General features: G+C 33.2%; 1 protein-coding gene across 2 annotated transcripts; it reads right to left on the bottom strand.

Moving 5' to 3' along the window:
- Positions 1–352: 352 nt before the first annotated feature.
- LOC108227595 (transcription factor GTE8) lies at positions 353–9,608 on the bottom strand. 2 transcript variants are annotated; one of them, XM_017402831.2, is made up of 11 exons: positions 9,125–9,608; positions 7,583–8,827; positions 7,416–7,464; positions 7,194–7,325; positions 5,802–5,878; positions 5,637–5,703; positions 1,664–1,741; positions 1,458–1,573; positions 1,282–1,348; positions 1,015–1,145; positions 353–930 (listed from the first exon to the last, which is right to left on the bottom strand). In XM_017402831.2, exons 2-11 carry the CDS (start codon positions 8,777–8,779, stop codon positions 679–681), a joined length of 2,166 nt encoding a protein of 721 aa, XP_017258320.1. In that variant the 5' UTR covers positions 8,780–8,827; positions 9,125–9,608; the 3' UTR covers positions 353–678. The 2 variants fall into 2 exon arrangements, with proteins under 2 accessions (XP_017258320.1, XP_017258321.1); XM_017402832.2 differs by having other exon boundaries at positions 1,458–1,524; positions 1,636–1,741; positions 9,125–9,597.
- Positions 9,609–12,888: the final 3,280 nt, after the last annotated feature.

Below are 12,888 nucleotides of genomic sequence, written 5' to 3'. Positions count from 1 at the left end.
AAAAATTTTGTTTAATTATTGATATTTTGGATCAAAATCAGGAAATACATCCTCTTTTTCCCTGCAATGACACCATTTTTAACCACATTATTTTATACTCTAACAATTCAGATAGGAGTTGAAAATATTTGACAGTTTCATACTCCTACATAATACAAGTTCAGAAGTAGATTGCACAAAAGAAGTTAATGAGTAGCAACTGAGACAAACAAAAGAGGCCGTATAGCCTGCGGCGTTCAATTGATTCATAGCAACGTCTGGTACATACATTGTTACCTCACAGACATAGGGGCCGTTTGGCCAAGCTTAAAAAAAGTGATTTCATACTTAAAATAAAGAAGTAAAGTAGAAGTGAGAAGTAAATAAGTTAATAAAGTGTTTGGAAACAGCCCCATAGTTTACACATAAATTAAGAATTCTGCAAAACAACCTTCACTTTGTCACTGCTACAAGACCTACACTAACACGTCTAAATATAATACAACTGTATGCAAATTAGTTTTTTTTAAGGGTTTCATCTTTTTACATTGGTTATAGGTTGCCTGCTGTATAAAAAGTTCAGTTTGTCTAATATATAGAGAACGCTACATTATAGATACAAAATACAGACATGTTGTTTGAAATTTTTTTTAAATTATTTTTCATGCTTCTTCATCGATACAGTAGCGAGAATGGGATTCAGTCAATCTCGCCTTCCTCTACATCCACATCATTGCTTGGTGGCTCGATTTCTTCATCTTCATCATCCACTTTCATGTAAAGACCAAGCTGTTCCAAGGGGTTACTCCCTTCAAACTTGAAACAATCCAGTGACTCGTCTGGGCTTGCCTCATCTACAGAGCTCGGTACTTGTTCAGACGGGACTGTCCTTAGCATTTCTAGGTCTTCAAGAAACCGGGATGTCCCATTAATTTCGACTGTCTTTTCCATCTGCGGGATAGAGAATTTACCAGTGATGGCCGCCTGATAGGATTAAGTTCAACGTCATTGGTTCACATATATTAAAATGCATACCTTTAACAATGCCTGACGAGCTGCTTCTCTCTCCAGCTCCCTCTGGCGTTTGGATTCTGCTGCAGCTTCAGCTTCTGCTAGTCTCATTGCATTTTCAGCAGCCTTGGCTTCAGCTTGTAGCCGAGCTTTCTCTATAGGACATTAATTACGCAATTTAGCACCCCCAAGAAATCACAGCACGTAATCTTTAACCCCCTCACCCAAGAACAAAGCTAAAAACAAATTGCAACTAAAATCCAATTGACGCATATTAGCTAAACAAACTACCTTTTCTTTTCTGAGACTCAAGCATCTCACGCTCAAGTCGGAGTCTCTCAGGATCTACCTTTTCACCCTGTGCTCCAAAAGGACAAATAGCAAGGTTCATATAAAGAAATAGATACTGATATATAGTTTAAGCACAAATATGACGGGACCACAAAAACGTTTATCATGTTACAGACCTGTTTGAGAGTCTTTTCTTGAGCTTTTAAAATTGTATCTGCAAATCGCTTTTTCAAAATGGCAACCCTGTAAAGTTTATCAGGTGAAACTGGCCTTTCTGAAGGAGCACTATCCCCTGAATTAATAGATTGCATCGGACAAAACATAAGACCCAGAAACTAAATTAATATTCAATACCTTAAATAATCTTTCACCATATGCGTACCATCCTGGCAGCTATCTGACTCAACTGAGCTTGGCTTCTGCTGAGAAGGTTCAAGTTGGTCCAAACCGCTGACTGATTCTAACCAACCACAAACAAGGAGCAACTAGGTAAATTAATTAAGAACTGATCTGAAAATGAATTATAACACAAACCAAAAAAGAAAGTAGCAAGCCCCAACAGAGCAAAAGGATAAATCTGTTCAGGACTATATCATATCATCTTACTTTCCCAACAATGCACTCCTTAAAAGTTGACTTTGCAGTAACAATTTTTTTAATTTAACATCATAAATCGGTAACAACTCATATTTGTACACCTAACAATGAAAAAAGCTGTGCCCAATTTTAAGGATGTAATACAGTCAACAAAGTTCTCTATTTAGACTAATTATAAAGATCTCAAGTTTAGTATTACTGTAATTGCTGTAGAACTTTGGAGCCACTCACTAATGTCTCTACTTCCCCAATTAAGGATATTACATCCAACTCAAAGAAGAACATAATCAACATCGATCACATCAACACTCAACAGCCTCCATTTAACGTTCTATTTAGTTTATGAACTGACTAGATTGATGCAAATACATGATTGCTTACTAATATATTCCAAAACATGGTTACCACAGCGCCAAGTCGAGCTTTGCCATATGAGTGACTCCAATAAGACTAGTGAACAAGTCGCCCAACTAGCCACAAAAATTCACCAGTCTCCATATACATAAATTTACCAGATCTAATATGGGATAAGTATCAAAGTCATCAGTCATTTGGTTCAAATATATCAAACTAGTCACTCATTTCAACATTGACTCAATTTGGTTATCAATTTGAAAATTTGTAGGGCTGTTTAACGAACCGAGCTGTTCGCGAACAAGCTCGAGCTCGGCTCGTTAAGAGCTCGTTCGGCTCGGCTCGTTAAGTTAACGAGCTCGAGCTCGAACACAAAAAATTGTTCGTTAAGAAAACGAGCTCGAGCCGAGCTTTTAGTATGTTCGGCTCGAGCTCGGCTCGAACTCGTTCGGCTCGAGCTCGACTCGTTAAACCTCGAAAAAAAACAATATTTTCATAATAATTTCGTAATATATATATGTTATTGAACGCCAAATTCAACATATAATATATCAAATCGATCATGAGAATATCAACTATAATATGGTACCATCAAAACATACCAAAAATTTTATTTGGCTTGCTATTTTAAGAGTAAAGTAGCGGTTTGGCCTTATTTTTCTCTGGCTCGGCTCGACTCGGCTCGGCTCGTATTTGTTCGTGAACAAGCTCGTGTTCGGCTCGTTAGTTATCGAGCTCGAGCTCGAACACACTTTTTTGTTCGATAAGAAAGCTCGGCTCGGCTCGGTTCGATAAGAAAAAATTTAAAGCTCGGCTCGACTCGGTCAAAACTCGGCTCGGTTCGTGAACAGCTCTAAAAATTTGTATTAACTCAGTCATTAAAAAAATTAGAATTTTATATCAATTTAGTCATTGGCAAATGATTACTTGATACAAAATTTGAAGTTAGTCAATTTTGAAATGAGTGACTATTTTGATATATTTGAATCAAACGAATAAATGACTTTTAAATTTATCCTGATTTTAATATATATTAGAGTGAAATGCACTTTGTATACTCGCACTACATTCAAAAAACCACTTGCAATACTGTAATTCAAAATCGAGCACTTGAAATATCAATGTTTATCATTCATTACATTTTGTAGCATTCCATTAAATTGGCTTGACTCTACTAGTAATTTAGGGAGTAAAGTGCACTTTGTGCACTCACACTTCACATAATATGCACTTCGCACACTCGGACTTTACTCTGAGGCATTTGTGTGGCTTAGTTTATCTGTTTGCATACATTTATTAGTAATTTTTATGAAATCAAATTTCAAAAATCAAAATAACTCACGACAAAAAGCTAGGGTTTTCAACTTGTCAAATTTCAACTTATAAGCCAAAAATTAACTTACACTCCCTCCGTCCCATTGAATTATACACATTGAGTTTGGACATTGAGACCAAGAAAATGTGTAAAAAAATGAGTAAAATTAAATGAAATGGAACCAATTTATATTAAATAATAGAGTTGAGATAGTGGAGTAAGTATTGGTTTTTCATAGTATTTTATATTATTATAAAATAGAGATAGTGGAAGAAAGTAGTGGGTGAAATAGTATTCTTTATTTATTGGAAGTTACTATTTTTCGGAATGTATAGAAGAAAGGGACATCCGAAAATATATATGTATAGAAATGAATGGGATAGAGGGAGTAGGTTTATTGCACAAACTGTACAAATAAGTTGATTCTGACTTATAAGGGAGACGTTGGGTATCCTATATTTTAGATTAGACTACTGCAAGTAGTGTCTTTGAATAAATTCCAAGTACACAAAGTTCTTTTACTTCTTATATTATTAACGGAGTTAACCCAAATTATCGGAATGCAACGAAGTGTGATGAAATTTAAACATCGATATTTTAAGAGCTCGATTTAAACTACAATTATTGTGCCTGTTTGTTTAGCAGAAGCCGGAGCTGCTTCTGGCTTCTGCTTTTCTTGACCCGTTTGTGTAAAGAAGTAGAAGCACTTTTAAGAAGCTGAGAATGCTAGCTTCTGTCTCAGAGCTTCTGCTTCTTTTCCAAACACTTTATTAACTTATTTACTTCTCACTTCTAATCCACTTCTTTACTTTAAGCACGGAATCACTTTTTTTAAGCTTTCCCAAACGGCCCCATTATAAGTAGGATCAATAAGTATATGAGTACATTACGTGCACTATACTCTAAATCATTACTAAACACATCAATTTTATAATTTAAATCAAAAAGACGTTCAGATTAAGCATATTTACTGTTTACTAACGTCAACAAGATAAATCAAATATCAATAAGTAATGTCAAAATACTTGGCAGCCAAAGCAACCTTCTAATTTCTCAGAGTTCATATCATATTCTACAAGCTCGCTCACTCATAGACAATTGACATAAATTTTCCTGACTTCATATATTCAAAATCTCCCCGACACAAACTGAGTTTTCTCTGTCCTAAATTTTGAATAAAATAAAAAAGTTTGATTTTGAAAAATATAAAAAAGTAAACTGAATAGGACTGTCCAATTTGTAAGGATCAAGCTCTCATTTAAGGACTTTTGATGCAGGACACATTTGCAAAGATGAATATATGGAGTAGAAACAAAAACAACAAACTTTGCTCAAATAGAGGCAGAAAAACCACTACCCAAAGGGTTTTCCCAACCGCAAAAGGGAGACGTATATTAAATAATTAACAAAGTGGTACAACTAGAGGCTACACATGAATATTGTCAATCATTTTCCTGCACAATAAAAATGTATCAAACATATCATAAATCACTTCCGTTCCACATCAAATATGTTTGTCTTTGAAGAAGTAATTTTCACGATAAATGCTTCATTTAGGAAAGTAGAAAGAAATATGAGAACTAAAGGTTGAGCAAATAGTAGAATGGGAGATTAAATCTATGGCTTATTTTAAACATAAAATGGGAAAGATTTATACTTAGACCAATACATTAAACTGTACATTATTCCCGGTTAATTCCTTGCTTCGAATTTAGCAGTGCCTATACACTTTTTCTATCATGCAGCGTCATTTTGTTTCGTTTTAAAAAAGACACGCTGTTTTTGATTCCGATCTAAAGCAGTATTCCTGTTTTAAAGTAAAGGTTACTGATGGCAGATTTCAATTATTGGACAAAGTGAAGTTCACAAAGTCAAAAAGCATATGCACTAACAAACAGAATCTGCATACCAGTCAAACTGAACCAGAACTGGGATGGGAATTATAGTGATCTAACAAAACGGAATCCCATTTTACTCACTCCTAGCCGTAAGGAAAGTAAGATGTGACATGTCTTATTCTTTAAATAATCAAAACAAAAAAAGTAGTTACAGCTAGATACTAATATTATACTAAACATTAGTAACTTACGATTTCCATCAACCAAGTCTCCAGGACCTGCATTCTCGTCCAACTCTGCTACGTGGACGGTATCATCCTGTATCGACAATAATAGATTGCACGGATTCATAATTGAACACATGCATATAACAGGAGAAGAAAGACCAAATATGCCCAATACATATCATGGTATACCTTTGACCGCTTTACTGGGCTAGAAGAGGCTGTAGCAACATCTGCTGCCATGGCAGGAAAACTCCTCGAATCTGAATCTGTGCAAAACAAGACACAAATATTCAAATCACAAGTATATACAATAATATATATATATTCATATAGAAGTACACTACAGCTACAGATACATATTACAATCAGTCGATCTTGCCATACAAATCTTCAAAGATAGCAAAAACAAAATCCGATGCATGTGAGAGTTAAAATTGCATAAATTTGTTATTCTTATACCATGACCAGTATCACATAATCCGTGGCTATGGAAGCAACCTGGCCATACTTTAACCAATCAAGTGATGTGTCTAGCAAGGTTTCAAGGAACATCAATGCTAACGACAATTGAAGCAAAAAGCTTGTCTGGGTTGAGGACTCTGTATTCAGCACTCAGCAGAGAATATGAACTAGGATTCTTTCCGTACAAACGGAGGTGGCTTGTGCCATCCTTCTCTAATTTAGAAGATTGGTCGATACGAAGAACAGAATGTGAAGATCTTATGATAAATAAGGTGCAAGAAGTTATACGTGAAAGAATATCCACCCTCGTCAGAGAAATAAGATTTTAATTATAGCTTCCATAGAGTTGAAAATTATAAAGCAGACTTAACATAAGTATTATTTTGGTAATTAGATAACCAAAATAATCCTTTGTAATGGAATATATATAATTCACCCAGAAAACAAATAAATACATGGATCAAAATCATTAGGAAAAAAATATCAAATTATCAACGAGCTATTTAAACATGAACACTGGATAGAGATACAATCATAACAAATGTGGCCCCATGCTACTATGAAGGAGTATGTAACCGTGGTGTCTTGTATATTGTCATACAAAGCACATATTGATAAAATACAGGACATGCTATAATGACCTTCTCCTTAGGAACACAAGGAAACATTATGTCTTAAAGTTACGATTGGAGAATGGAGAAAAGAAAATGAAGCAAGAAGGAACTACAGAGTTAAGAAAAAATATGCTTTTCTTTCTGAGGGGAAAAAAAGAAAATTTTTGAAGTTATTTTTAATATAAGAAGTACAAAAATGTTTCTTAATTTATGAAAGCCAGCAAGATTGAAAACCATCTATTTCTCGTCTCCTTTACTGTGGTCATTTTGAAAACTAACACAAGGTGGAATGGTTTCGTTACTGCTCTCCACAAAATTCCTAATCACATATTCACATAGTCTTGGCAACACTAAATTAAACATAATCAAAATCACATGACAATCTCATAAGCTGGATAAGAAAATGTGCACACACAGAGTTCACCCACCAGCTTTATTGAGTCTAACATATAGTAACGAATACAGGAACCAGATATAGTTAATAAAAATGACTGATCTGTATTACCGCTTGACGTTCCTGGGCTAATGAATTTGTTGCTTCTACTGCCTGAATCATGTATTATCTCAGTAGGAGGATAGCTGGAGACAGGAGGCTCATTTCCAACAAGATCAACATCCTTTGCAACAAGTCCATTTCCTGCAAAAGTGTGTAATACAAGTCAAATGGCATTTCATGTGATATTCACATGCAACATAGATTCTAATTTATTGGGAAATAGACGATAACCTTTGTCTAGCTGCATGGAGGAATTGCTAACACCAGATTCATTTAACAGCTGTACGAGATGTGAAGAAAAGAAATTTTAAGCATATAAAGTAAATATAAAGTAACAATACCTATCCAGTTTTAGTCCAGAATTTCTACTGAGAATACAGAGGGGAAACATAGCTTACCTCTATTTCACAAGGTTCACCTTTTCCATGTTTTCGTTTCTCGGTCAAATGATCATCTAACAACTTTTGCAATTTGAACAAGGTATCATCAGTGAGAGTGTCTATATCAATCTCAATCTCATCCTCCCCTTCATCTTTCCCTGCAGAACTCTGTTCCCTCAAAAACTCTATAATATTGTCAGGTAGATCCGACAGTGAAGATTCCAACTCTTTACTTAACTTCTGTTTCTCTTCAGCAGTCATACATTTTACAGGCTCACATACAGGCTCTGGTAAAACTAGAAGTTGGGTTGAAGAATGTTTTCTCTTTTTTGAGGGAGGCATTGGCTTGACCTTTCCTGCTTCCGTGGGAACACTAGATATCTGAGGCATTTGTTGGGGAACATTTGCAGAAAGCTTTTTCTCAATAACCTTCCATCTGACCTCAAAAAACTTACTGAGGGTAGCAGCCATCAAGTGGACATCATTTGCAGGAGGATTATAGGTCATGGCATTGGTGAATGCAAGCCTAACGTCGGCTACAAAATCCAGCGGGCTTGTATACACTGACGAAGAGATTTTCTTTTTTACAGTCCCCAGATCCATAGGATTCTTAATAACATCAAAATAATCGGGAAGGTTTAACTTCACAGGATCAACAGGACTATTAAAGACCCAACCAAATTCATGCGACATCAACTTTTTCAACAAATTTTCACACTGTCTCATCAAAGTTGAGTTCATAGAAGATGGCTCTGAAGGCTTGTTTGAGGACTGAAACCTCCCTGATGTGCCCCTGGTTAAGCTACCAGGCTTCAACTTTTTAGCAGGTGCGTCAGTCAATGCGGATGATCGCTTCGTGTTCCCGTTCTTAAGCACATTTTGAGCATTACTGCCACTAAGAATACTAGTAGACGGTGACACAGAAACAACACCCACATTCCGTGTCTCAACTTTCTTCCGCAAGAACCCAACCTTTTCAAGTTCTGTCTTAAGACACAGTAACAACTTCTGTCTATCAGGATGTGACAGTTTCGACAGTGGAAGCACTTTAACTGGTACACCAAAACCATCTTTTGTGGCAGGATTCAACATGATCCATTTCTTCCTAGGAGCACTACAGTTCTCAGAAGCGGAAATTTCAGTATCAATTCGTCCGGAGCTACCAGATTCATCCGATGAGGAATCTCCTTCAGGGAACCTATTTCTCTTGTCCATACCGTATCCACCCAATGAACCCAAGTTCTATTCACCGGGCTACTTGTACTGGTCCATACATACACATGAACGTAGTTTAAAACCCAATTTTACCACATAAATCTCTATTTAATTTCTTGTAATAAATTTTCATACCCATCATTACATATACATCAATAAACCATATAATTTTCTTTGAAAATCTACTCATAGCCTAACAAGCAAAGTTGCTTTGAAAATCCGAAAAAATTGTATCTAGTCCCTCGAAATTATTCAAAATCACAAATTGTAATATCATAATTGGCCCCATTAGAAAGAAGCACAACAATCGTAATAAATACAAGTGAGATTAAATAAACGCCTAACCTTGAGTTGCCAAGAGAGGCAGAAGAGGAGAGAAACCCAGCCCCAATTGGCTTCTCGTGATCAATCCAGTACAAATACAACTAACCGATCAAGATTCTCGTATTTATTTTTGTATATACGCACGCACACAGTCAAATTGAAAATTGAATTGGAAACGAAAAATATAAAAAACCCTAGATCACACGGCTATCAATTCAATCAAATAGAGAACGAAAACAAATATATATAATATATAGAGAGAGAGAGAGTGGTGGAGAGAGACGAAACCCTGAGAAGAAGAGAGATGTAAGAAGGCGGCAAAATGGATCGCGAGCAGAGCAGCAGTATGAATACCCCGTATGTATATGTATCTGTATCTCTATCCTTTCTATCTTTCGTTGCTAAAGAGACGAAATTTATTGTTGAAGTGTTTTTAAGAGTGGGGATGTACGGGATGGGTTTTGTATATACTCCACTTCTCCCCCTCGGCATTTCCTTTTAATATACTCCGTGACTCCGTGTGTATATATTTTTAGACCAAGTACAATAGGTGTGCTAAATCAAGTCTTAAATCCAAAAATAAGGAATATGGGATAAAATTGCACTCCAACACTATGCTAGTGATGTGCTAAATCACTAGCACAAGCTTCCCCTTCCCTATTTTTAGAATATGCTAGCCACTCCTAAACTATTTTTATCATTAAAATATTCATTTCTCTTTCTTTTCCACATCATTTCCCTCTCTCCTCCACACCAAAGTTGTTTAAATTTAATATTATTATAATAATAGGGAATGAATATAGGGAGTACTATTGGAGCTCATGTGCTAAATCTTATGCTAAATCACTATGCAATTCAAAATTGCTTAGTGCAGTTCAGGAAAATTACTGTTTAATCCATGTGTGATTGTAGACATGTACATAAGAACTGAGTAGCATTAATGTGAGCATTTACTCACCCCGTTCTGATTCGCGCAGACGGTTCTCATTTTGTTTATTTGAAAGACATTTGTTCTCGTACCATTGTTATATTAAAAACATATTCTCATTATGTGTATTTTTTTATTCACTTTTGTTTTTATTGATAATTTGTAAAAGTAAATTAAGTTCCATTCCTTACGTTTGGTTATATGAAATTTTAATTTTTAGTCTGATAAAAAATATACTATTTTTAATTACTTTTTATGAATTGACATTAGCTTCATTTTAGGTACATTACATAGGTAAATAGTTTAAAATAGCTATAAATTTTTGATTAAAACTTCAATTTTGTATTTGTGACAAGTCATTTCCCAAAATTAATATTAGATTAAAATGTTAAATATACCTCCATTTCACAATATATAATTTTTATAATTTTATATGAAAAAGATTAAAATTTTCATTAATTTACATGATATTATAATAAATTCCAAGTCCAGTTTTTTAAAAAGCTAATTTGTCTTCTGAAATTTGTACATTAAGGACTGCGCTAATAACAACAAATATTTGCAAAAAATATTTTAATAAAATATATATTATTAAAAGTACCAAACAAATTCTGTCAAAAAAAATACCAAACAAATATTCCTTCATCCCAAATTAGATGAACTCGTTGACTTTAGGCACGTGCCTTAAAGTCCATTGACCGCATAGCTACATTACTTATTTTTTAAAATTTTATTGTTGCAAATAAAAATTTAAATATGAAATTTTCGTTTATAAACTAAAAATTAAAAAAATAAATTTGGGAACTAGACGGTCAATGCATCTTAAGTTATAGTTATGTGCTCAAAGTCAACTAGCTCATCTAATTTGGGATGGAGAAAGTATTCAGTACTATACATCATAATCTATACATTATTTTTTAAAAAATGACTTATCACAAATACAAAAATACATTTTTAATTAAAAATTATAGATATTTTAAACGATTCATCTAATCTAATATTATGAATATAGACAATGTAAGTCCTTAAATTTATTTTCATATTCATCTTTCATACTCTTTGTATATTTTATATTATATTTTGAATGACTTCACTTATGTGATTTGATTATATAAATAAAAAAAATTGTTTCTTGGTTAATACATGTAACTAATGATGATTCATAAAAAGATAATTAACATAATACCCTTATTATTAGACTAAAAATTAACACCTCGTATAACCAAAAGTAAAGAATGAAACTTCATTTACTCTTACAAAATTATCAATAAAAATAAACATGAATAAATTAAAAAGTTCAATACGGATTATGTGAATATTTTTTTTTTCAATATACGGAGTAGCAGGTAAAGCGAGAACAAATGGTCCCAACTTCCAATGAATACAGGTCTCCGTGCACATGAATGAAAATGATGTGAGCAATTAATGCCGACATCCATGCATACCATCATACTCTACAAGGATTAAATAGTAATTTAGGCGAACTGCATTAAGCAATTTTGAATTGCATTTAGCAATTATGTATTTTTAACTTTTCTTCACTAACAAATATCTTTTATTTATAATATTTACTTTATCTAACACGTTGTTTGTGTATAATAATAACACATATATATTCTAAAATTTAATGATTAATCGCGTTCAAACGGATTTCGTCTCATTTAAGTCTGAATTGAGTCAAGAAATTAGTTTCCGAAAAATTGGTCAAATATCAGGTTATTCAATCAGAAGTCGGTATAATCGGTCAATTATAAAATTTTAAATTTTATTTTAAATATTTAAAACTATTTTAATTAAAATGAAAAACAAAAAAGATGTTGTGTTCTATGCGATAACTTAAAAATACGTATATTATTTTGTTACTGAAGTGATTTTATTTGTTTTGGATTTATTGATGATATATGTTATATATATAATAAGAAATATTTTGTGATATTATAAATTTATTCTATTTTGAATTTACAAATATATGAGATATAATTATATATAATTTCAAATAATATAATATTTAATTAATTTCAATAAATCCCTGGATTGTGCATTCAATCGCCAGATTTGATTTTCGCCTTTTACAATATTGAAAAACATAGCTAACTAGATTCCTAAACCTAATTTAGTGAAGTTAAAGAAATAAAGCAATAAGTGCTCAACAATTCCTCACCAAAATAGATCATCACACTTTTTCGCTTGTTGTCTTTATTTGTTTATGCGATCGAGCAATTTATTAACTTTTAATCCCACAATCGTGATGATAGCGGTTTTATAATCTTAATACAACAAGAATACATATTGTAACAAGTGTATATTAATTCGCTTGCACGACGACAAATTTTAGTTATTAAGTATTAATAACTTTAAATTTTAATCAAGTTAAATAAACAATGATGAAAAGTATATTATAAATCACTCTTTGTATATAGAAATACGCAAAAATCTAAAAATAAATAAGATTTAAAATAATTAGACCGTTAGTTTCATCTTGAGTGTACAAGCATCTTCAATCATCTATATTTTATATTCAAACCGCTAGTTTAAGATTCACATATATTTACAAGAATCTATTGTATCACATGTGACTGTAAAATTAACTCTCATATTCATATACATAATTTAAAATCCACTCCAAATTGAAGATGCTCCCATTCCAGATCAAGGTTGAGAAAGCCACATAGGAGGGTGGTGGTGAAGATAAGATGACATTAAACTCGACACATGTTTAAGACAAAAATTTCTACGTCTAGAGTGTGTTGGATAATAAAACAACAAGAAAATGACTTATATAACATGAAAATTCTATAACATCAATAACATCAGGTTCAAGACAAGAAGAACTTTAAACTAGAAGGTAAAGCTGGCT

Source organism: Daucus carota, chromosome 6, assembly GCF_001625215.2.
Source record: "Daucus carota subsp. sativus chromosome 6, DH1 v3.0, whole genome shotgun sequence".
In the NCBI taxonomy this organism is placed as follows: domain Eukaryota; kingdom Viridiplantae; phylum Streptophyta; class Magnoliopsida; order Apiales; family Apiaceae; genus Daucus; species Daucus carota.
Note: the sequence above shows the minus strand (reverse complement) of the source record. Positions and strands in the feature narration are given on the sequence as shown.